The sequence below is a fragment of the Mytilus edulis genome, chromosome 11, assembly GCF_963676685.1.
Source record: "Mytilus edulis chromosome 11, xbMytEdul2.2, whole genome shotgun sequence".
Taxonomy (NCBI): Eukaryota; Metazoa; Mollusca; class Bivalvia; order Mytilida; family Mytilidae; genus Mytilus; species Mytilus edulis.
In genome coordinates, this window is record NC_092354.1 from 10,343,663 (window position 1) to 10,370,649 (window position 26,987).

At 33.1% G+C, this 26,987-nt stretch overlaps 1 protein-coding gene across 1 annotated transcript; it reads left to right on the forward strand.

Annotated features, from left to right (window-relative positions):
- Positions 1 to 235: 235 nt before the first annotated feature.
- On the forward strand, positions 236 to 26,033 carry LOC139495098 (uncharacterized protein ZC84.1-like; the record flags this gene model as incomplete). Its single annotated transcript, XM_071283250.1, is given in 25 exon segments — positions 236 to 263; positions 1,818 to 1,873; positions 3,395 to 3,506; positions 4,690 to 4,748; positions 4,970 to 5,078; positions 6,269 to 6,319; positions 7,228 to 7,317; positions 7,780 to 7,899; positions 9,744 to 9,911; positions 11,182 to 11,346; positions 12,774 to 12,860; positions 13,509 to 13,628; positions 14,113 to 14,190; positions 14,887 to 14,976; positions 15,501 to 15,623; positions 16,256 to 16,393; positions 17,776 to 17,865; positions 18,587 to 18,709; positions 19,145 to 19,225; positions 19,973 to 20,062; positions 20,391 to 20,513; positions 22,009 to 22,095; positions 23,043 to 23,147; positions 24,664 to 24,789; positions 25,788 to 26,033. Coding segments are annotated over 25 exon segments (2,574 nt in total), but the record flags the coding sequence as incomplete, so codon positions are not given.
- Positions 26,034 to 26,987: the final 954 nt, after the last annotated feature.

Consider the following 26,987-nt stretch of genomic DNA (forward strand, 5'->3'; position numbering starts at 1 on the left):
GAATTTCAATTAATGAAATGTTTTTGTATAATACACTTTTATGATCACCAAAATAAGAATCTTTTTCATCGGTTGTAATACGCATGTTCTCTGAGACTGTTGTATTTATGTATCTGAATTTTCAATATGAGCATTAATTCTATCTCCTTTTTATTATTCACAGACAACAAGCTATCCACGATGCCCTTTATTGAACCCAAGAGACAGATGTAGTAGTTACATAAAAAATGATGAATGTCAGACAGATTCCAACTGTAATGGTGGTAAGTATCTTACATTATTTTACCTCATATACGTTTCTAGTAATATGATTGGTTAAAAGTAGCCGCGTGTAGACCGTGTATATTCAATTTTAGGTGAGTAGGGTTCCATATTAGGTAAATAGGCGGGGCCTATTTCAATACATCGTCACGGTTAGAAGTAGTATAATTAATCGCATTAGGTCACTAGCACACTATATAACTAATAATATTCAGTTATATTTGGAGCCAGTCTTATCTATTTATACAACTGTTAAAAATAATCAGATAAATGCGTTTTCATAAATATCGAGTCCTAAAAAAATAAAGCGATAGACAACAAAACATTGCAAATAAAATACAACATTAGAAAGAAGAATGTGTCCAAAGTACACGGATGCCCCACTCACACTATTATTGTCCATGTTCAATGGACCTTAAAATTGGGTAAAAATCTAATTTGGCATTAAAAATAGAAAGATCTCACCATAGGAAACATGTGTACTAAGTTTCAAGTTGATTGGACTTCAGCTTCATCAAAAACTACATTGACCAAAAACTTTAACCTGAAGCGAGACGAACGGACTCAAAGACGCATGAACGGACGGATGGACGGACGGACAGACCAGAAAACAAAATACTATCGTAGGTTGGGCATAACAATGTCCATTGACAATTAAAGTTTTATCATTTTTAATACCATCAATAATTCTCCGAGAAGTCCAGAACTGAAGTATAATCTCGTGTTTTTGTCAGATATTTGAAATTCTCTAGTTTTATTTACATAAACGTTCATTGCAGTGTTCGGTCAACACGCTAAAACCCGAATAGAATCATAAAAAGAAAGTTTCAAGGCACACAGGTTGTGCAAGAGTTTATAAAACAATGAAGAAAAAAAAACACTTAGAAATTTAGTATGTTGGAAGCACTTTCCTGTAATCATTTAGGGAGCTACCATTTGATTTTTATGGGGGGGGGGGGGGGGGGGGGGGGGGGAGGCTAGGATGAAATTTGAAAAAATAGGCAGGACAGGAGTTTTGAGTAAAAGAAAAAGGCAGGATGAGACACTTTGCAAAAAAAAGGCAGGATGACAATTTATGTAAAAAAAAGTCAGGATAAACTAATAAAAAAAAAGAAAGGACCGAATAGAGTGAAAAATAAAAAGGCAGGACAGAGATTACAACTAAAAAAAGAATGCAGGACAAAATTTTTCATCCTAGCCCCCCCCCCCCCCCCCCCCCTAAAATAAAATCAAATGGTAGCTCCCTTAAAGACCGATCATAGTAAAAGTTGAAATCGAATGACGTCAGTACGGCTGAATCACTTGTAGAGCAACCTGAGGAACACGGACAAACCTAACTCTCTGAATCACTTTTAAATTTATGCATTTAAATTCGACATAAATTGATTCATCATTTTGTGATGGATATTTGTATGTACATAAACGTATTAACATACAATTTACGTTTAATCTAAGATTATTTTTTTTCATGATAAATGCGAACGTAACTACACGACCGACATAACAGAGTGTAGAAACGCAATAGTTAGAGAATATGTTTTTTCATTATTTTTCAGGCAAAGTATGTTGTCCACAAAAATGTGGAAAAGAATGCATTACGGTGACTCCAATCGTAAGTAATGTTTGTTTTTAAGTAATAAGGAAATAATCAAACAAATAAGGACGGAATTCATAATTATACATTATCTTAATTGCAGAAATGACCAAAATCTGTATTTATATGTTTCATTTGAACGCTTGTACATGTTGGATGTGATCTATCAAATTAAACAGCATTGTGGCACCGTTAAAGTCCCAATTCATCCTGAGTCAACCACACCACTAACGTACTCAACAATTTTTCATGAAAGCCCATACCTCTGCTAAAGTCCCCAATTCATCCTGAGTCAACCACACCACTAACGTACTCAACAATTTTTCACGAAAGCCCATACCTCTGCTAAAGTCCCCAATTCATCTAGAGTCAACAGAACCGCTAACGTACTCAACAATTTTTTTCGCGAAAGTCCATACCTCTGCTCGGCTAAAGTCCCCAATTCATCTAGAGTCAACAATACCGCTAACGTACTCAACAATTTTTCGCGAAAGTCCATACCTCTGCTAAAGTCCCCAATTCATCTAGAGTCAACAGCACCGCTAACGTACTCAACAATTTTTCGAGAAAGTCCATACCTCTGCTAAAGTCCCCAATTCATCTAGAGTCAACAGCACCGCTAACGTACTCAACATTTTTTCGCGAAAGTCCATACCTCTGCTAAAGTCCCCAACACACACCATTAAAGTCGACGATAATAAATACAGAAAAACAACAAACATTTTTTTATTTGATGAACAAAATCCAATTCGCTATTTTTATTCCCTTTAGTATGATAAGAATCATAGACTTTTGTTCTTGGCAGTTAATACTTGTCAGCTTGAATTATAAGTTTGATTAACGAAAAGATTGCTGCAGCTGATTTGTATCCCATAAACTAAATCTTTCTATTGTACTTTTCATTGAATTTAACCGGCAACATTTCTAAAAGGTTATCTAGGTATGGTGCTCTTTTGTTTTCTTTACTAACTATTTGTACAACCACTATAAAGATACATTGTTTCTGTATGCATATACATGTTATAGACAATGACATATTTTTAAGCATACATTTGACATTGAAAATTCCTTTGCAAATATCTATAAAATATAAAAAGGAAACCCTTTCAGTTTCTGTATGGCTCTACAGCAGTAAAAACGCTTAGAAATCAAATAATCATAATAACAAAAAGACAAGTTTTAAACCATTAAAACATACAAAACCAACGTTCTTATCTGTATAAGAAAGAAGAAACGAGAAACACTTATGAACCACAACAACATACGACAACAACTGCACAGCATGTTCCTGACTAAGGACAGATACAAACATTCCATTATTTGACGGTAAGTTATGATTTACCAGAAATGTACTTTCTATTGTCTGCAAAAAGTATAATCACAAAAATACTGAGCTCTGAGGAAAATTCAAAACGGAAATTTACCAATTAAATGGCAAAATAAAAAGCTCAAACACATCAAACGAATGGATAACAACTGTCATATTCCTGACTTGGTTGCTTTACATATTAACTTAACTGATTATTTTTTTCTCTTTAGCCACCAGAACCCAGACAAGGAGTTTGTCCCGCAGTTCCGAAAGTCTTACCAGAAATTTGTACACGTAGTCTTGTGGTCTCCAACTGTAAATTTGACACAGACTGCAAAAGTAGTAAGTATACTTTGTTTCCTTTTATTTATAATGTTTTTTAACGTTGCTATAAAAGTGCGAAGTTTGGCTGGCTACAAAACCAGGTTCAACCCACCATTTTTAAAATGGCCTGTACCAAGTCGGGAAAATGGCCTTGTTATATTATAGTTCTTTTTTGTGTGTGTTCTATTTTAGTGTTGTGTTTCTGTTGTGTCGTAGTTCTCCTCTTATATTTGATGTGTTTCCCTCAGTTTTAGTTTGTAATCCGGATTTGTTTTTTTCTTAATCGATTTTTGAATTTCGAACATCGTTATACTACTGTTGCCATTATTTTTTTAACCATTTGTTAAGAACCATTTGTAAGTAACTCTTTATGGAAATACACAAAGAAAAATAATTTGTTAATGCTTGAATATTTGTCATCAACGATTTGTTGCTCTTATAAAACTTATTTTGACATACAATGTAAATTTGATGTTCAGAAGTTGTTGTTTGTTGCTGTGTTTCATAAGTCTCTCTCGTTTCTCGTTTTTATATAAAGATTGGTTTTCCCGTTTGAATTGTTTTACACTAGTAATTTTGAGGACCCTTTATAGCTTGTTGTTCGATGTTATCCAAGGCTTCGTTTTAAAGACAGTTCATTGACCTATATTGGTTTATTCTTATAAATTGTGACTTGATACCTCATACCACATCTTTCTTTATCTATTATCGGATTATAACATACTTCATATACAACAATTGGGTCGCTGCCACTGCTGGTGGAGATTTATTTCCCCAAGATTATCACCAGCCCAGTAGTTAGTCTGTCAATTGAGAAATCTATAGAATCTATGACAACGGTTTCAGTTTTGAAATCATAAATCCTTCTTATCAGCAATATACCAACTTCAACCGACATTGTGTTGTTGTGCTAAAGTTAATAAGGAAATCTTGATATTCATGTACATGATGTTCAGTGGTTGTCGTTTAGTGTGGTTCATAAGGGTTTCTTGTTTGCATTTTTCTAATATAGATTAGAACGTTAGTTTTGCCTGGTTTGAATGGTTTAACACTAGTTATTTTGATTAGACCTTTATAGCTTGCTGGTCGGTGTATGCCAGTGATCTGTGATGGCTAGCGATATCGATGACATTATTTGGAATTGCATGTCATAAATGTGATTTCCTTTCATTTGCTCATGTTTTTATATTTTACATTTCAGGAAATCAAAAATGTTGTAGAAAACCATGTGGAAATTTTGCTTGCACTGATCCAATAAAAGTATGTAACATATGTTAATAAAACAGTCGTCATAAGATGAACGAAAAGGGGGAATTTAAATGCCACAAAATTCGCTCAAAACAAAGAAGATAAATTATTGGCACTATTGATTGTGTTAACATTTACCTATGTATTATTCTTCGCTATACTACAGACATGGTATATTATGAGGTAGAATCTTTATTCCTATAATACATTGATCAGTTTTACATCCCAAATAGGGTAACCGTCCAGGATGTCCAGTTTGTTTAGGTACCCAAGCCAGCACAGAATGTCCAGTGTGTGTTCGTTACCAGCAACTATGTAACGCAGATACAGAGTGTAAACCAGGTATGGTATTGCTTATCTGACCTCCGAAAGAATTTAAGGGAATATCATTGGTTGTTAACCACCACGTGGTGACCGGGTATATTTGATATGGGGTTAGTGGATGTGGTTATTATCAGCAGCTGTGTAACACAGATACAGAGTGTAAACTAGGTCAGTGTATTGTTGCTTATCTTACCTCCTAAAGATTTTATGGGAATAGTATTGGTAATAAACGACCACGTGATGACCGTGTATATTTAATATGGGGTTAGGGTGTGTGCTAATTACCAGCAGCTGTATAACGCAGATACAGAGTGTAAACCAGGTATAGTATTGCTTATCTTACCTTCTACGATTTTTAGGAAATGTCATTGTTTATAAACAACCACGTGCGGACCGTGTATATATAATATGAGGTTAGTGGGTGTGCTTATTACCAGCAGCTGTAAACCAGGTCAGTGTATTGTTGTATATAGATCCAGAACACACATATGCTCCACAAGCAATATCTCATTACCCTTTCGGAGCACCTGATATCACCACCAGTTCTTGGTAGGGTTCGTGATGCTCAGTTTTTCGTTTTTATGTTATGTTTTGTGTACTAGAACTTGCTCGTTTATTTCGTTTTTTGCCATGGCGTTGTCAGTTAATATTCGATCTACGAGTTTAAATGACTTTCTGGTATCTCTTTTTTTAGCCTGTAAACGTATTTTCATCTGTTAAAGTCATGATGATTATTAGGTGCACAGTTTTCTCTGCTTTTGCAGTCTTTCAATTTAAATCATTCCTGGTTTTTTAACTACAACCGAACACTTAACTAGGCAGTAACTGTTGTTATGGGTATCATTTCGACCCACAGCTTACCCTTCCGGAGGACATGAGATCACCCCTAGTTTTTTGTGGGGTTCGTGTTGTTTATTCTTTAGTTTTCTATGTTGTGTCATGTGTATTATTGTTTGTCTGTTTGTCTTTTTCATTTTTAGCCATGGCGTTTTCAGTTTAATATCGATTTATGAGTTTGACTGTGCCTTTGGTATCTTTCGTCTCTCTTTTATTAATTATTTGTAGTACTGATAATGGAAATAAAAATGGCCTTGCATAGTATAATTTGTAATTTGTAAATCCACAATAATCACATTGTATTCAAAACCATGTTAATAATAAGCAACCATATTTCTCAATTTTTCTAACATCTATTATTATACTTCCAGGTCAAAAGTGTTGCTTCAATCCTTCCTGTGGAACATCGTGCAAAGGCCACGGTATGTCAAATATTTTCTACAATAAAACTTAAAAAGAACTAATAAACACAGAATATTCGTTATGCAGACATATCTTTCCATTATATTCATTATTGTACTCCTTATACCAATGATTTATTCAATAATAAAATAAAAACGCTTTTAATAAATTTCCAGTTTACAAAACTTTGAATTTTTTTGAAAATTTACTAAGGATTTTCTTATTACCAGGCATAGATTACCTTAGCCGTATTTGGCACAACCTTTTGGAAATTTTGATCCTCAATGCTCTTCAACTTTGTACTTGTTTGGCTTTATAATATTTTGATATGAGCGTCACTGATGAGTCTTGTGTAGACGAAACGCGCGTCTGGCGTACTAAATTATAATCATGGTACCTTTGATAACTATTTACGTTTATACTAAAATTCAACATAAGAAGATGAGAAGGGGTCGACCAGAAGGCCTTTTGAAAATTAGGATATATAAGATAGGGACCAACAAATGAGTTTTATTTCAAGCTAATTATACATTTTAGATCCCTCAACGATTTGTTGCAATGAGCGTGGCATTGGATTTAGTGTCTACATTCTGTCCTGGCATGACATCATACTAACACATTCCCAACAAACAAACAAAAGTAACACTTTGATAAGGGATTTACTACCGGTCGAAAGAAGAAACTAAGTGAATATTTTCCTGTTTCCTACCGAAAATATTTTTTTTACATCCAATAATCTTTAATGTTCAAGTTTCGATCGAATTTCACAAGTTCAATTTACGAATTAAACAAATAAATCATAATTTACAACAGACTCAACATTACAACTGAATTGTACGGCTTTGAACTTCGTGAACGTGTGATAATGCATTCATTAAAAGTAATGCTGTTTAAACTATGTTATTTCATACTTGAATTTCTTTTTTAGTATGCCCCAAGATTGTATGTCCTACAATAAAATGTGGATTAGGATTTCAAAAAGACGAGAATGGCTGTGAGATATGTAAATGTAGACAAGGTAAGTGAACATAGTCTTTTGTTACATACACATTACTTTAATAAGGTGTGAATTTGATGTAGAGTTGTCTCATTGCCACTCCTACCATATCTCCCTTTATCTATTAACAAAACTAATGGTCTAGATGTGTGTCTTCTAATTACTTATTCTTAAATGTTTTCATCCTTGAATATCGTATAAACTGTGAGAAAAAACTGTTAAAAATGAATACAGGCGTTGCTCGAATGTTGGCATGTAGAAATTAAAGGTTGACAATTGGGAAACTGAAATTATCTCTTTTGTCGTAAACTGTTATCAATTTTGAGATTTTTGTTATATACATTTACTCAAGTTCTATATACATTTGAACGTATGTATGATAGATTCGATAATGAAAATAAAACTCACGTCGTTTCGATAAACGTCTTTATTTTATGAAAATGATGCAACAGTCGTAATGTGTCTCTTACTTATATTTTTTAGATCCTTGTCCAATATTCGAACCTCTTCCACCATGGCTCTGCTCGGATGGTAAACCAAAAATATTCTATGTTGATGGTGTGAAATGTGTCGGGACTCCTACAGTCATTCCATGCAACAAAGGTATCATTTATTATCTTACCTCCTATACATTTCTAGGAATATGATTGGTTAAAAACGTCCACGCGAAGACTGTGTATATTCGAACCTCTTCCACCATGGATCTCCTACAGTCATCAATGCAATAAATGTATCATTTAAGGAAGTTTGCCCCTCATGTTTTTGAATTTTTGCCAAATATTCGGAATCCTCTGGTTTTATCCATATAGTGCCATTAAAAAAATTTGCTCATTAACCCCTACTTTTCTTCTTATTGTTTTATTAAATATAGTTTGAAATGTCATATTTGAAAATCTTATAAAATCCTTGTTATTTTTTCATCATTTTTGAAAGAAAAGTCTAGAGAGAATTATTTTTCGCCAAATTTTCAATGGAATATATCTAGAAAACAAGCACACGGACCCCTAAGTTTATTTTGCTATTTTCGTTTCATTATTTATATATTATCAATTCATAACAGTCTTTTAAAAAGCTTGTTATTCTTAAACAGAGTACCAAACATCCTTAAATAACGATAATTTTACATTAAACTCCTATGACATGATACAACAATAGCAAGAAGTTGTTTCTCGATGACGTCGTATCTAAGGAAATTGTGAATGCGTAGAAAAAGATAAAGTTCCCTGCATTTTCTACTTTCATTTCGTTTAAAAGTCAATTATCAATGTAATAAAAAGAATCAATAATAAAAGAATTCAAATATCGAAAATAATAAACTCGTGACAGAAAAATAATGTTAAATCCTTACGCTACGCAAATTACTGAAAAATGTGCTGTTCGTTCATTCTTTGATTATTTTCAATGCTTGTCCTGAATCATGTCCTTGTACCGTTTCGCTAATGCGAGAGGTTGTGATCCTGAAATATGTATATTTTTCAGGCATTTTTATGTTGCTGAGATCTGTTGGACCTTAAGCTAATTTTGTATGTAAATGATATGGTTTATCTTGAAGGATTTAACAATGATTTATAATTTAATTTTGGATGTAACGCGTCTTCTGATTGGCTGACGTTATTTTGTTATCAGCCCATAGACATAATTTAGTCATGTGACCGTGACGTCATCAACGTTTTTTCATAGTTTTCTACGGTTAAAACTGGAATTTAGAATTAAATTATAAGAAATGACTGTAATATTTTTTCTGTCTATTCGAAATAACATAAAAAATGTGGTGCACACTGTTGAATAACTCACTACGCGCGTTATTCAGTGTGCACCAAATTTTTTATGTTATTTCTTCATAGACAGAAATTATATTACAGTCATTCCTTAAATATTATTGAAATTGTCTCTCACTAAAACAACCTGAAACTTTTTCAGTTGATGACATGTTCTATTATTGAAATATTAACTATCAGACTATCAGTTATATTCTTTAGATTTTCATTTACCAAAACAACATTGAAATTGTAAAGTTTATGATTTTTTCTGTCTTTGAAGATTACACAATTATTGTCCATTCGTTTTTTATGTGTTTTGTCATTTGATTTTGCCATGCGATTAGGGACTTTCCGATTTTATTTTCCTCTGAGTTCGGTATTTTTGTGATTTTACTTTTTACTGTAACATTTTTTCACTGTCTATGAAGGAAAAGCATAAAAAATGTAGTGCACACTGAATAACCCGCGTTGAGGGTTATTTTAAAGTGTGAAACACATTTTTTATGTTGTTTCGAACAGGCAGAAAAATTACTACAGTCATTGCTTATAATTTAATTCCTAATTCTAATGAAAACTAGAGTAAATCATGAAAAAACATTGGAGACGTCCCTGTGATAAACAAAGCGACGTCAGCCAATCAGCTGACGTGTTACATTCAAAATTAAATTATTTATTGATATGTTTTAGATTGTCGCTTACCAAAACTACCCGGACCATGTAGAGGAAGTTTCCCAAGATATTACTTCAATCTCATTACACACAAATGTGAGAAGTTTACCTACGGGGGATGCCAAGGAAACGCGAACAATTTTAAATTACTCTCGGAATGCCAAGATAAATGTATAGATAGAGAAAGTAAGTAAATAAGGTGTTTATTATTTTTTTTCGGAGCACCTGACATCACATTAAGTTTTTGGAGGTTTTCATATTGCTCAGTCTTTAGATCTATTTATACCTTAATTAGTTGTTTGATATTTAAACAGAGTATATAGGCCGTTTGACTCTTTTATCTCTTTTTTTTGTCCCACATATGGGCATTGTATTTTCCGGTCTTTTCACCAGTTCATACGTTCTTTTGTCCGATCGTCATTCAGCCTCTTTGTCTGTCAGGCGCAGTGTCAAGACAGTCTTTGGTAAAATTTAAGTCCAATCAATTTGAAACGTAGAACACATGTTCCCTGTGAAACGATTTTTCTCATTTTTTGATGCCAAATTAGAGTTCTGACCCTGATTTCACAGTCCACTAACAATAAAAAATAAAAATGAAAGTACGCATCCGTGTACTATTGACAGATTCAAGTCAGAATTCAGGAATACATTATTGGTGTATGTAATGGAATGTATTTATGTGTTCTATTAAACAATAAACATCTAAAAAAAATTAAACTAAAGCATTTTAGAAAATTTAGCATCATATAGAAATCAATAACAGTCATAGTATTCATTTGATGAGTTGTTAGGGTGTATGCATATACATCCAAGTCCACCATGTGTTCTTCTTAGATGTATATCATTGTGTATCCATCTGATGAGTTGTTGGGCATACACATCCAAGTCCACCATGTGTAATTCTTAGATGTACATTATTGTGTATCCATCTGATGAGTTGTTAGGGTGTATGCATACACATCTAAGTCCACTATGTGTTATTCTTAGATGTATATGATTGTGTATCCATATTATGAATTGTTGGGCATACACATCCAAGTCCACCATGTGTTATTCCTAGATGTATATCATTGTGTATCCATCTGATGAGTTGTTAGGGTGTATGCATACACATCCAAGTCCACCATGTGTTCCTTTTAGATGTATATCATTGTGTATCCATCTGATGAGTTGAGCGTTTTTCAACTGATTTGTATAGGTTGTTCTTATGTTGTATTGTTTCACCACCTTCCCAGGTTAGGTGGAGGGTTTGGATCCTGCTAACATAATTAACCCAGTCACGCTCTGTATGTATGTGCCTATCCAAAGTCAGGAGCCCGTAATTCAGTAGTTGTCGTTTGTTAATGTGTAACTTGTTTGTTTTTCGTAGAGTTTGCTTTTGTAACATAGAAAAAAGGAGACTTTAAAAAAAAATACATAAAATAGTATCAATTAAAATTATCTTTTTTTAATAAAGAGCCTGTGACCAAACCAGGAAAATGTCCACCCAGCAAACCTGGTCTTATCTGTCCTGCAGTTGTTATACCGGGACAATGTACTAATGATGGAAGCTGTCCTGGAAAACAAAAATGTTGTCCACAAGGATGTTTCAAACGTTGTGTTAATCCTAGCACATATTACGGTATGTAAATGTTATGTGCAAGCATTTGTGAATTATTCAAATTACTGTAATTTGTAATTTTTAGAATATGTTTAATTAAAAGTTACAATTGTACATAGAAATAATTTAGATGTGGTATTCAGCTATGCAGATCAAATTTTTCATATAAAATCACTATCAACTCACCATTCCTAAAATGTCATGTACCAAGTGAGGAATATATTATCAAATAGTCCGTTTTTATGTATGTTGGCGTTTAGACTTTGTTTGCAGTGCATTGCTTCTGTTGTTCGGAGTTTTTTTCCCTCGTATAGTTGAACTGTTTCCTTCAGTTTTGGTTTTATGACCAGGATTTGTAAAATCGATTTATGACCAGCTGTATACTACTATGAATTCATGATTGATGATTTATGGATTAACGTTAAATTCCAATTTCATCATATATTTGCTATTTCGGGGAGGTCAGTTTTTATTGATGGAGGAAGCCACAGAGAACAAACCAGTTGGTAGGAAAACTGACAATTCTAGTCAATTAAGATTGCAGTGGAATAATCCGCCCTGTGCGGATTTCAAACTCACCACATCAGTGCTGACAGGCCAGTGATCAAACAGTTGACTACCTTAGACCATTTGGCAATTGAGCCCCTTATCTGTTGCATGTGAAAACATTTAGTAAACTTAAATTGTTACCTTCGTAGCAGAGAAAAGCGGTGTTTTTTCAATTCGTTTGTTTAGAACATGTATAACCTGATAATATGTTTTAAGTTTACTCACTGTTTCCGTTTTTTTGCAAATATATTGTTCTGGTGTATATAGTTTTTATAGAAAACAAAGCAAAACTGCAGCTGCAGTTATAAAAAAAAGGAAACGTGGATTGTGTAATAATCATTTTCTACGACATGGTTTCGAACTGTATAGCAATAGGTGTTGTCAAGATGTTCTCGTTGATGTCGTATCAAAACAAGTTATTGTTGCGTAGACAAAGATATAGTTCCTTACATTGACTACTTTAATTTCATAAAAAAGCTATTTGCCAATGTAATATAAAGAATAACTAACCAAAGAATTAAGATATAAAAAAAATATTCAGCTCGTGACCAAAAAAGACTGATAATTTACTCATCCGCTACGCGCATTCTCGAATAATGTGTTGTTCGGTTACATGTTTAATATTTTTCCCTATTTGAATTCTTCGACTAGTTATTCTATTATTTTTTCATTTCAGGACCGAAGTGCCCACCATTATTTTCCTCTTTTTGAATTTTTCGATTAGCTATTCTATAAATATTTTCATTTCAGGACCGAAGTGCCCACCATTATTTTTCTCTTTTTGAATTTTTCGATTAGCTATTCTATAAATATTTTCATTTCAGGACCGAAGTGCTCAACATTATTTTTCTCTTTTTGAATTTTTCGATTAGCTTTTCTATAACTATTTTTCATTTCAGGACCGAAGTGTCCACCATTATGTGAAATATTTTGTGCGTTTGGCAATGTGATAGTGAACGGCTGTCCAATATGTAAATGCAAAACAGGTAAAAACAAATAAAACAAAATACTGTTAATTCATCTTTTGTCGTGGGTACAATTTTTTGTGGTTTGAGGAAAATGTTTATATTCGTGGATTTTTAATTGCGTGGTTTTTGCAAAGTCTGCATACATTCCTTAAGTTTTTTTTAATCATTGAATGTAATCCACGAATTTGGTATCCAACGAAAAATAACGAATCAACAGTAGCATGGCATGTTTTTTTTATTCATTCTCCATGTTTATAGTGATCAACAAAAGGGATAAAAGTTATTTTACCAGAGGTTACTGAAGCAATGTACACTTTCACTGGAAGTTTAAAAAATCCTACAAACGATTTGTAGTACTGTAAAGCATCTTTATTGTTATCAAAGGTACAGGATTATAATTAAGTACGCCAGCATTAAATCACTCTAACCAACTCTTGTTTAATTACTCTTTAATGATTATGGTTATCTTTTTACCGTTTTTAACAGTGTATTCCGATGTTTGGTGTTATTTTTACGCCACTGGAAGTGTCTTTGTACACTCTAGTACGTTTTTGTACGTTTTGAATTTTCGAACAGTTTGTGTACTCTATATTTTCAACATATTTAAATGGAAAGAACAAAGGGACTGCAATTTAAGTTTTGAATATGTTTAATATAATTTTCCAGGATGTAGGAATAATGCAAATCCTTTACCGTCAGTAAGGTGTAGTTCAGACAAGCCAAGATGCCCCTCTAAATACCAGTGTAAAATAGCTGAGAATGGTGTAGGAGTTTGTTGTCCATATGGTATGTTATCCCTAAGCTTATATTGTCTGCTGGTTGTGCTTAACTATAACCGACATGTGAAATGTGTCCGATGCGCTTCTTTGGATTCACTGTTAAAAAAAACCGCGCAAAGACCAATATTTGGAAACCTTGGAAGTATAGGAACCGAAACATTTGAAGATAAAAAGGACCATAGAAAATAGATACAAAATCCATCTAAGGTCAACTTTGCCTGAAGGAATTGAAACCTTAATTCTTCATACTACACTCAAAATCTATAATTGGACAATTTTTATAAGATGTTAATGACTGACTCATATTCGCGATTGTTAATGTAAATCCCGACTTGTTAATAAACAAAGAACATTTAGAAACAAAAAAAACAAAACAAAATAAAACAAAATAAAACATCTGTCATCATGATTTGTGCAAGGCCAAACTCATAATGTTTATTACATTCTTGAATACTTTAAGATATTTCTAAAAATATGCATTTATCTTTCAGAATGCCCTGTTTATAAGTGCAAATCCTGTCCATATGGTTATGTAATTGATGCTAATGGCTGTCAAACATGTACTTGTAGTAAGTAAAATATACAAACAATAAAGGATTCTGTTAATATCAGATAAAAAAATTATAATTTATAAACGTTAAAAGTCCGTGGCGCTTTCTTTTGATTTACCTTCATGAGGGACGCTCAAAGCCCAATAATTTGAAGGTCAAGGATGAATTATAACCAAAACAATTGTCCAGCTATAGGACAAAAAGGATATTTAAATAACCAATATCCGTAAAGATCTACTTTCCCTGTTGCGGTTGGAACGTTCGTTTCTGTATTATTTCAAAATTTATAAACACATTATTTTAGAAGAGTTTGTTATAAATCATTACAGTACCGAATCACTAACTACTGAACTGATGATACACTTGGGGACTGCAAGGGGTCAAAAGGGCCGAATTCTTCTTACCACATTATCTATACAAATCTTACACATCTAATAAACCTTACTTAGCTATTCTTTATATTTAAGATACGAATGTTGTTTACATTCTCAGATCATTTTTCTGCCATCATCAGTACATGTTTCGAGAGACACCTGCGTTCCTTCTTATCCAAACTATCGTTTTAGAGAATCCGTATGTAATAGTACTTTTCTATCTCGTAAAGTTTTGAAATTCTTATTTATTTTCTTCTAAAAAAAAAAAGAAATCGCAAACATATAAAAAAGGCTTATCAAAATAATGTTATGAATGTTAATAAATTGACGTATTTTACAGAACCTCGATGTCCACCTGTTTGTAAAATATTCTGTCCCTTCGGTAATGTAATGGATGCAAACAACTGTCCAACTTGTGCATGCAAAACAGGTAATGACGTTCGGTTATTAAATGTGATATACATTTTACCTTATTATACGTTTCTAAATGCATCGAATTATAGCTTTGTACATTTCAGTATTGCGATATCTATTTGCTTTCAGATATATATAAGTAAACGGGAAATTTGTTAACCCGTCCATAAAAGACTTTTGCAAGTACAGTGCCTAAATCTTTCATAAACCGAATCTGTGTTGTGTCATATGTACTGTTTTTTGTGTGTTTGTCATTTTCATTTTTAGCCATTGCATTGACAGTTTTATTTTCGATCTATGAGTTTGACTGTCACTTTTGTTTCTTTCGCCCCCTGTGTGATATCAATTGAATACTGTATAATTGATTCGTAAGAAATTAGTATGTTTTACTTTCTGTTTTCCTTTTTAGGTTGTAAGGGTTAAACCATCATCAGTCAGCTGTGGTGATGGTATATGAAGATGTCCCGGTACCTATCAATGCATTACACCTCCAGTATCTGTCGCCTTCGCCTCTCTTTCACATTTTTTTATTTATTTTAGGTTGTATTGGTAATGTTAAACCATTATCAGTCAGTTGTGGTCCTGGTCAGGCAAGATGTCCCGGAACCTATCAATGCATTACACCTCCAGCAGGCGGCAAGGGAGTATGCTGTCCATATCATGGTATGTTAAACAGTGTCTTAATTACTGTAAAACACATGTTACATTCACCGAGGTTCTTATAAACTGACGTTTATTTCGGGGCCTTTTATAGCTGAATAACTAGGCGGTATGGGCTTTGCTCATTGTTGAAGACCGTACGGTGACCTATAAGTGTTAATTTCTGTGCCATTTTGGTCTCTTGTGGAATATTGTCTTATTGGCATTCTATCACATCTTTTTTATGTTTAATACATAAACAGGGAATGACCCTGTAGAAACTTTGGCCTCTCTTTTTGACTTTTGTAAACGACACAAGACTTTTTCAAACTTGTTAAGTAAAAAATGACATATTCACCAAATTGCCGATAGGAACGTTAGATGATTATTACGTACATCTACTTTCAACAAAGAATGAAAATGAATCTTGATTTTCGATTCATATCAAAATGTGAAAAGAAGAATTGAAATGTTTGTCAATGAGATAACTTTCCATAAGAGATCAAATGACACAGAAATAACCAACTATAGGTCACCGTACGACCTTCAACAATGTATAAAACCAATATCGCATAGTCAGCGATTAAAAAAATCCTAAAATGACAAATATATTATATGTTAATATTGGTTTTTATGTTAACTTTTTCTACTTTTAGATGATGTGCCATCGTGTAAAATAGGACAACCTCTGGCAAACTATTTCTGTGGGCGTGGTCCAAATCGCAAAGATTGTCCAGAAGATTATTTCTGCAAAATTCACCCAACTGACAGATATGCTATTTGTTGTAAAAAAGGTAATTTTACTGTTATACCACTGTCCCAGGTTAGGAGGGGGTTGTAATCCCGCTAACATGTTTAACCCCTCCACATTCTGTAGGTGTGTGCCTGTCCCAAGACAGGAGCCTGTAATTCAGTGGTTTCGTTTGTTTGTGTCCATGTGTTACATATTTGCTTTTTTTTCATTTTTTGTATATATATCAGGCCGTTAGTTTTATCGAGATGATCCTTTGAATTGTTTAAAATTGTCATTTTGGGGTCTTCTACGCGGTATGGGCTTTGCTCATAGTTGAAGGCCGTACAGTGACATATTTTTTATGCCCCTTAAGGGTACCTCTTATGGAAATAAAAGATATTCTATTCTATAGTTGTTATTTTCTATGTCATTTTGGTCTCTTGTGTAGAGTTTTCTCATTGGTAATCAGACCACATCTTCTTTATTATAATTATATTCTTTAACATTTAAGTAATTCTTAATTTTTATACCCGAATAAATGCTGTCCAATTATATTTAATTGTACAGTTAACTAAAGCACATAAAAGGCCGACTTCGACTCATCGGACAGAAAATTGACTGAAGTTTCCAGAAATTTGATTTAAAAGAAAATATTCCTTGGTCACGCGGTATCTCTTGAAAAGTCACGTGACTTGTTTAATATGAAACAAAGTATGAATCTAGGCAAATTGGTAGTACTGGTTTAGAACAGAGTTTTTGTGTGAAAGCAATGCACGGAATCTTTTGAAAACGTACTATATGCAAACTTTAAAAAGAACGATAAGAAAAAACGTGCAAGATGCGTCGAAATACCGATGCTAGAAACTCTAAAAAATAACGAATTTGTGATTTTTTTTTGTCAAAGTCTAAAAGGCACAAGTATCTGTAAAAGATGAGTTAATTCAATCTGTTAACAGAATGAGTCCTATACGAAAGAATATTCTTTTTATATAGTCTAATATAGGTTTGAATATAACCAAACAGAAGGAGGGGCGGGCTAAGTATTTAATTCTTTCACTTGACTCAAGAATGTGTTTCAGTTGCTTTATTGAAATTGAAAGTAAAGTTAAGTTAAGTTAAGTTGCATTTGATATAAGAAATTGTGTTTTTCACCCCCGGCAATGAGGTTTGAATAATCGATCTACCATGTTGTTCATGTCTCTTACTTATGTTATGAAGAACTATTTTTAGTCAATTAAGGGCAAATTGACTAACTGCATTGTATGATACTAGTTTTAGGCACGCACAATTAATCATAGTACTGGTCATTTGATTCTTGACAACAAATATTGACATTTGCTTTAAACCTAGCATCTGCTGAAAAAATATTTTAATATGTAAAAAAAGTCTTTTAAAATAGTGTTATAAACATGATAAATGGTAATACTTCTACACTTTTTTCAGAACCAAAATGCGGACCAGTTTGTCTTATATTTTGTCCCTTCGGAAATGTTCTGGATGAAAACAACTGCCCTATTTGTAAATGTAAAACAGGTAATGATGTTATGCTGTATAGATTGAAAATGTGATATGATATACCAGAAATTTTGCCTGATTATATATGTTTTATTTCATCATGTTCATAAAATTATAACTGGATACTTTTCGTTCCTTGCGTTCCTATTTGTATAGTGAACTTTGTCCTAACAGTTGTTAGTTTTTTTCTTCATTCAAAATCAGTACATAATATATTACTTTCACGATTGCTTACTTCCTCTTCCGTCACGTTTTCCATTCGCACTTTCCCTGAAAAATTGAGGAATATATAAGATTTAGATCCACTTGTTCCTGTCTTTCCACTAATTACGTTGATATTAGATTTAATCTTCTTGAATTTGCGTTGGAGTAGTTTTTTTTTTTTTTTTTTTTTTTTTTTTTCATAATAAAAAAAACATACAAATATAGAAATCGAAGTCAAACCAATGTAACAGCTTTTTGTATGGATTTTCAATCAACGGTTTTATTCATTGGAAACTCATAGTACCACGACAGGTGCCACATATAGAGCATGATGTGTTTACCCTTCCAAAACAGCTGAGATCGCCCAAATTGTTCAGCAGTCTAAAGTTTTCTTCGCTATGTTTTGTGTAATGTTGTTTTTCTTCCGCTCTATTTATTTTTTAGACATGCCGTAATCTACTTATGCATATTCATTGTTTGAATGTCCATGCTGGTATAGTTCGTCTCTCTTTCAATTTTTTTTTATTGATTTTAGGATGTAAGGGTAATGTTAATCCATTAACATCAGTCAGCTGCGGTTCCGGTCAACAAAGATGTCCCGCTCGATATCAATGCAAGACGCCTCCAGCAGGCGGCAATGGAGTATGCTGTCCTTACGGTATGATAAACAGTGTTTTTATTTGCTGTTGTAGAATCTGATGTATTCTTGGTAATATTTTAAAATTCTTTCAACATTTGTTGATCGGTTAAAAACGTCATATTCAAAAATCATCATCATCATCCTCATCATTTAAAATATTGTCCAGTACTGCTGCGTACAACATTAACATATTCAGTGCAAACAGTGAAAATTATTTTAAAGTTGAATACCGTAATAAAATAGGAAGTAATAAGTATACACGGTAAAACTTTAAAAAAAGAAACAAATATTATTACAAAAACATGTGAAGGACGAAACGTTTATGATCTGTACAAGGCCAATATTTACAACAAACAGTATGTAATTACTGATAGTTCATAGTGCTAGTATATTTTACATTCATTATTAATTTCAAATGTTCATTTGAATCTAACAATTAGCATACCTTTTTAGAATGTCCCCTGGTTAAATGCAGTGAACCATGTCCTTACGGTTTTGTGATTGACGTAAATGGTTGTCAAACATGCAGATGTAGTAAGTAAAATATACGAAAAACTATGAAAGATGTTTTCTTGATACAGGGTTAAAGTATACTTGATAACTCACAACATGAATACAAAATGACACTGTCGTCTAGTCAGCAATCAAACCAAATCGCCGTGTTTGATGGGTCTTTTGTAGAAGAGGAACGAGAGATACTAGAGAGGCAGTCAAATTCGTAGATCAAAAATAAAGTGACAACGCCATGGCTCAAATATTTTAAATACAAACAGACAAACAATAGTACACAAGACGCAACACAGGAAACTACACACTAAGCAACACAAACCAAACGATAAAATGTAGATGAAGCGCTTATCTGACAATTATGGTATCTGTGCTGTGTTTTTTAAATACTTTAACAAATATATAAAAAATTTTAATAAATTTGAACCAACCGTTTTATCAGAAAAATTACACTGGTTATATAGCAGTTTGACAAACACTAATTTTGATCATCGAGGAGCTTAATATTCCCTTAACAACGCAACGTAATAAAAACGTTAAGCTGATTTTACAGAGTTATCTCCCTGTAGTGTTAGGTACTTCCTTAAGGATTTTCATTTCGATTAAAGTTAGACACGAGCTGTCTCATGACAGTTTTAATACTGAATGCACTCCGGTCAATGTTTTTACACACAAGTAAATTTGCAAAAAGAAGGATTCAGTTCTTTGTAAGAATATATAATTAGTCAATGCACTAATCTGTTAGCAGTATTAATTCAATTGCACTTTTTACAGAACCTAGATGTCCACCTGTTTGTTTAGTGTACTGTCCATTTGGTAATGTTTATGATGTAAACAACTGTGCTACTTGTAATTGCAAAACAGGTAATAATATTCTGTTGTAGTTTTTGAATGAGACATACATTACTATATCAAGATAGTATTAGAGATAAAATTATATTGTTAAATCATGTCCATTTGGTAATGTTTATGATATTCATTTATGAAATGTTCGACATACGGAAAATGATAACATTTGGTAATGTTTATGATATTCATTTATGAAATGTTCGACATACGGAAAATGATAACATTCAACAAACCAAATGATTTTACCATTGATATGATTGATAATGGACTTTCTGTTTTGAAATAATCTTGAAGTTCGATATGTTTTTTTATTTTGCTTTCACATTTATCTTCTTTTTTCTAGGATGTGCAGGTAATGTTAAACCATTGTCATCAGTCAAGTGTGGCACAGGTGGACAAAACTGTCCGGCTCGATATCAATGTAACTCACCTCCACATGGTGACCCGGGAGTATGCTGTCCTTATGGTATGTTCTTAATGTATTTTGTTTTACTTGTGCTGTGTATATATTTGTAATATCTATGCGACGTGGCTCTGTACTTATACATCCCATCATTGTGTTATTGTACTATGGTAAATTTTTGTAGCCTTATCTTTCGTTTTTGTGCAATTGCTTTTTCTGTATGTCTTTTTGTGTGGCTTTGTTACACATTTGTTTGTTTTATAATGATTAAGATTATAACACCATAAATTGACTACTGTACTTCTATTCAATTCATTTTTACCAAGTTTGTTCTTTTTCTTTTGTTCATATATCGTTCTCAATATTTTACGTTTAAAAAATTGCCATACAAGCTACGGGTAACGGTTTAGCTTGCTACAAAATAAGTATAATCAACGAGAAAAGGTGTTACCAAGTCAGGAATATGGCAGGTGTTATCCATTCGTGTGATGGTTTTGTGTTTTTTATAATGCCATTCGATTAGGGACTTTCCGTAAAAAAATTCCTGAGAGGTCAGTATTTTGTTTTCTTAGTTAGGTCGTTAGTTTTCCAGTTTGAATTGTTTGAATTGTTTCACATTTTTGGGACATTCATATCTGACTATCGGTATTGGTTTGCTCATTGTTGAAGACCATACTACGTCCTATACATGCTACAGTTGTAAATTGATTTGGTCTTTAGTTATAAGTTTGTTTCATTTGCAATCATACCACATCTACTTATTGTTTATCTACCTTGTTAAAAAAACTATCAACAAAACATGCATTATAATGCAATTTTCTAATTAACTTGGATTAAGCAGTTGGATAAGGAAAGATCCAAATTATACATATTCGCGATGATTTATATTTTTAACAGTCGCAAAAAATAAATCGCTCGCAACAATAAGTTGGTTTACAGTAGTTTTGCCTCGATCATCACTGAAAAACATGTATGTCGATATGCACTTATGGTACCGTTATTTATTTTTTATTCTAGTCCATAAACATAACACTAACATATTCGTAGAAACGCCAAGAGGTATATGTTATCTTTTTTCTATCATCAGCTCAGTAGTCAGTACTTCGGTACTGACATGATTTAACAAACTTTGTCCGTTTATAAATTTTGAAATTATTTAAAAAACTAACGTTACAACTTCCTCAGGCAAAATTGACTTTAGATGAGTTTGGCTATTTATTTTAGGTATTTTTGTCATATAGCTCTTCAACGGTTTCGGTACTTATACATCTTCGGATTTCAAATATTTGGCTTTGAGTGTTCCTGATGAAGGTAAATCCAGCAAAGCGCTTAGAATTATTAAACGTGTTGTTTCAATTTTTTAAATTGTCGTTCTGTTTTCAATCTTTCCAACGTTAAGTACTTGGAAAAACTTTTGGCAGCTAGCTTGCCATATTGTTCAAGAAAACTCTGAAACTGGTTGATATTTAGAACATAATATTATTCATTACTGTCTTATAAATATATATATAAATATCTAGAAAGTGTACATTTTATCAATTATTTTTGTTTGTTTCAGTATGTAACCCAATAAAGTGCAGTCGACCATGTCCATACGGGTATAAACATGACGCCAACGGATGTCAGACATGTCAATGTCTACAAGGTGAGTTAGTTCCGTCTCTCTCTAGCTGTAGTTGATAACAGATGCAGATTTATTAGGAAGCCAAATAGGCAGAACCACCTACCCTCCCCTTCCTCTTTGTTAAAAAAAAGTTGATTGTTTATGGAAATACTGAAGCATGATTTGAACGAACCACCTTTTATCAGTCAGTAGACCCCTTCGCTCCCCCTCTTACCTTATTGAAATTTGGATTCGCCACTGAATAAAATAACAACACACACTGGGCAATTGGCCTGACATTAATTATGGTTGTAAGTTATTATCGTCTATTTGTAATGCAGCCAAAAGTCTTAAAAGAAGAAGAAATACTGATTGATTAATATTTCACGCTACATTCAGCATTGTTTTGCTTTCTAGTGGTGGTCGGTTTTTATTTCTGGATTCAAGATTCAAGATTCAAGATTCAAAGTTTTATTTAGAGTCGATATTCAATAAACTACATAAACACAAGCTCTAGTGAGCTTTTCAAATCGACTTAAAAACAAAATACAATGCACACACACAATACATTACACACATACAAAAGTCATGAAAACAACACAATTTGGGTGGAAGGAGGTAAAGTGTCGTGAGGAAGTGAAAAAGGACCATCGATACGAAATGCCACTGTGTTAACGTTGATACAGTAGTTCGACTACTTTTTTTATTAAAAAATGTACCAAAAAATCACTACTTAGACTTGACTGTATTTTAAACGCTGGACAGAAAGGATGGAATGGGATAAAGTAATATGTCTTTGAAAATAGCAAGGTTTAGTGAATAAGTAACATATTATTGTGTATTTATTTTTTTAGAAAAATATATGAAAATATTAGCAAATAAATATTAATAATTTCTCGAAGCATAACAACGGACTTCTATTGTTTTTTAAAATTTTAAAATTTAGATCAACTCGAAATCCTTATATTGCACATTTACAATTTTTATAGCCTGTGAAAAAGGAAGCCCTCAAGGCAAATGTAAACTTGGACCGTTTGACAGCAAACCGTGCCCATCGGGAACCTACTGTAAGAACTCAGTCTGCTGTAAAATCCGTAAGTACCTTAATCATGTTAATGATAACCAAAGTTCCCATAGATATACAAATAAATATTAAACAGGGTTTCCATAGATATAAAAATAAGAACACGTGATTGCCAATGCATCAACTCTCCAACAGAAACCAAATGATATAGAAATTATCAACTATAAGTTACCGTGCGTCTTCCAACAATGAACAAACCACAGAAAGCTGTTCCTTTTCTTTATCCAAATCTCTCAGCTCAAAGTGGTTTAAAAGGATATTTGTAATCAAACTAGAGCAATGTTGCTAAAAGATGTCTAAAAGAAACTTACAAATTTTGAGGCTAGAGACGCGGTCTTCACAAAACTCTAACGTGGCACTTGTGTTTTTACTCTCTTAAGAGTACCGATTGTAAAAAAAATACTATTGTCGTTTCTGATTGGGGTTTATGGCCCTTTCAGTGACCTAAGCTATTTCATAAAAGAGGGACGAAAGATACCAAAGGGACAGTCAAACTCATAAATCTAAAACAAACTGACAACGCCATGGCTAAAAATAAAAAAGACAAACAGAAAAACAATAGTACACACGATACAACATAGAAAACTAAAGAATAAACAACACGAACCCCACCAAAAACTAGGGGTGATCTCAGGTGCTCCGGAAGGGTAAGCAGATCCTGCTCCACATGTGGCACCCGTCGTGTTGCTTAAGTGATTACAAGTCCGGTAAATAGTCTAATTCGGTAGGTCATATTCATGAAAGGGAAGGGGATTGTAGTTACGACGTAAGGAACATATCCGATATCATTTGTGAAACGGTTATTCCATAACGGTCAACCAACTCGTGATGGCGTCCGTAAAATTTACGAAGGGATGATTTCAACTTCACCATTTGGAACTCTTGGTTTAATAGCTTCCTTGTGAGCAGCAAACCTCTATCAAGAAAATCATGATAGGAAATGCAAGCACGGGAATATCGTATCAATTGGGAGATTATTCATAACCCAGGCGTCATAACCCAGGCGTCATAACCCAGGCGTCATCCAATGACATTCGAGCGTCATTCAATGATATTTCAGATCAGAGTCTAGCACAAATCATATGATCAGTGTTCGAATGTTAGAACTCACGTCTTAAGTGTTACAAAGCTATTGCGTCTCAGTCACCATCGCAGCTTTGTTATTGTAATGATCAAAGTTTCAAAATAATGAAATTGTAAATGATAAGCAGTAAAATTCAATGTAATAACTGTACAAACTTTGAGCCAAAAATATTAACAGACTTCCCAGTGTAATAAAATTCCCTTTGTGTTGGCGTGAAAATTATCTATGTGAAGGTTGATGTTTGTGACACACCAACTCATTCAATACAAACAGGGGTGAACACGGATCCACTATACCCTCGCAGCTCACTGGAGGTGCTCCTTATAACAAAATAATCTACCAGTATATACAAACATACCTATCCTGCTAAATTTTATATTTATAACCTGTAAATTAGATGATCACCATCCAACAATTTCAATGATATTTTGTCCAATTATAGCCTGTAAATTTGGCGATCCTCATCCATCACTTTCCTGTGGAATGGTTGTCGGCTCCAACAAGTGTCCAGCTGGATACAGTTGTCTAGGAGGACCAGCTGATGAATATTTTGCATGCTGTCCTGATGGTAATTATATTGGTTTTAACTTTAAATTTTAACGCGAGCAGGTTATCTTATACAAATGTTATATGGCTACAATCTCTGTCATTACCTTTTATCAAATACCGTACAGCGGGTGTAAAATATCTCGATTTTCATTATAAAAGGTGTACGAAATATTTTAGCTGTTATTATTATTGCGGATTCAAAATATTTATCAATACCTTTACATGTTCACTTTTGAATTGGCGGATCTCAATTTGGTGATTTTGTTCAATCCGCGAAAATAAGTGAACAAAACCCGCTGTACGGTATGTCATCTTGGAATTCAAAATTTCATTTATTTGGCCTTTTAACTTATGTTATTCGCGCTGCTTGAATGAGTCTTGTGTAGACGGAACGCGCGTCTGGATTACAAAATCATAATCCTGGTATCTAGGGTAATTTTTATCTCCTCATATCAATTATTATGAGCTACCGAGTACACATATGATTGTTAATAAACCAATAGATACCAAGACTAAAATTTGTATATACGCCAGACGCGCGTTTTGTCTACAAAAGACTCATCAGTGACGCCCGATTCCAAAAAGTAAATAAAGTAAGAAGTTGAAGAGCATTGAGGACCAAAACTCCTAAACGTTTTGCCAAATTCAGCTAAGGTAATCTATGCCTGAGGTAGAAAAGCCTTAGTATTTCAAAAGTTCAAAATTTTGTAAACAGTTAATTTATAAATATAACCATATCAATGACAATTCATGTAAGCACAAAAGGTGCTGACTACTGGGCTGGTGATACCGAAAAAATCTAGGTACAAAATGATGTATTTGTCAATTTTTTCGTTACGTATTTCTCCAAAACTACTGAATCACTTATAATATAGTCATGTGCTTAACAGTGACCAATTATAACGTGTGATATTTCGGGATTTATACGACACTTTCTTCTTGTTTAAAAACGAGTCCGAGTACGGTAAGCACGACAACACGTTTATTTATGACTTAATAATGTCCTTCATTTTGTAGAAAAGAAGCCAAAACCAGACAAATGTCCAAAAGACAGATACCCAAAGTCAAGATGTTATGTGCGACGAAGCTGTAGAAACGATTCATCCTGCCGAGGGAATAAGAAATGTTGCAAACAAGGCTGTCGTTATAAATGTGTAGCTCCTGTTTACTAATCAGTAATACAGAAATAAACACTTTGGAAGTTTGTTGTTAATTAATAATTGTGAATTTATAAACTTTAGTTAATAAAGTTAATTTAAATACTTCTCTGTTAGTTTTAATATCTGTTTTTTTCTTGTATCATAGAGAGAATTTCATACATGAGACAAATAGTCAAACAATGATGTAAACAATTGTGAAATAGTGTTTAATAGTATAAATAACATGTGTATGACCCCTCCTCTAAGACGAAAGGGGCTTAAGTCTTTTTTAACTCATGTCTGTCTTTAATTCATACGTCCCAAAATATGTTTCTGTTTTGTAGAGAAATCAATTTGAAAAGCTCACCAAAGATTGTGGTTATAAAGTTTATTTAATATGAACTTTGAATTAAACTGAATCTTAAAAGATACAAAAGGGCATATTCAAACTCATAAATTGTAAATAAACTGACAAAGTCATGGCCAAAAAAAATAAAGAAAAAGACCAAAAAGATAAACAGATAACAGATAAACAACCGTCTTCAAAACTCAACATGAAAAAATCAGGCACAAGAAACCCACCAACTTTACTTTGCCTCAACACAATACTCATTATATATTTTCAAAGACACACAGACAAGTCTGGAATTTGAGTGACGTCACTTTCACCGTCTCGAGTTATGTCCTTAAATAAGTGAAAAAGTGATAAATTTGCCGTTTGCGGACTTTAATTCTACCTAGCCTCGACAACATGTTTTAAAATTTAAACACAATATGTAATGTCAACAAACACATATTCAGTAAATATTTGGTGGCCTCATATCCACAATTCTCGAGTTTTTTTCCTTTATAACTGGTTAAATTTCAGAAGATACAGTATAATTACAAGCGGGGGTTGTGTGTCTTATAGATCTGTTATTTTTCTATTTCTTGATGATGTACATATGCCGTGCCATAAACAAATGGTTCTGATATTTGTCTTTAATATTAATGAATTTACATTTAAACCTGTTTAAACCGAACCAAATTTAGGACTTAAGATTGTGTCCGGTTTTGACCGATGTTCGGTTTTATCAGG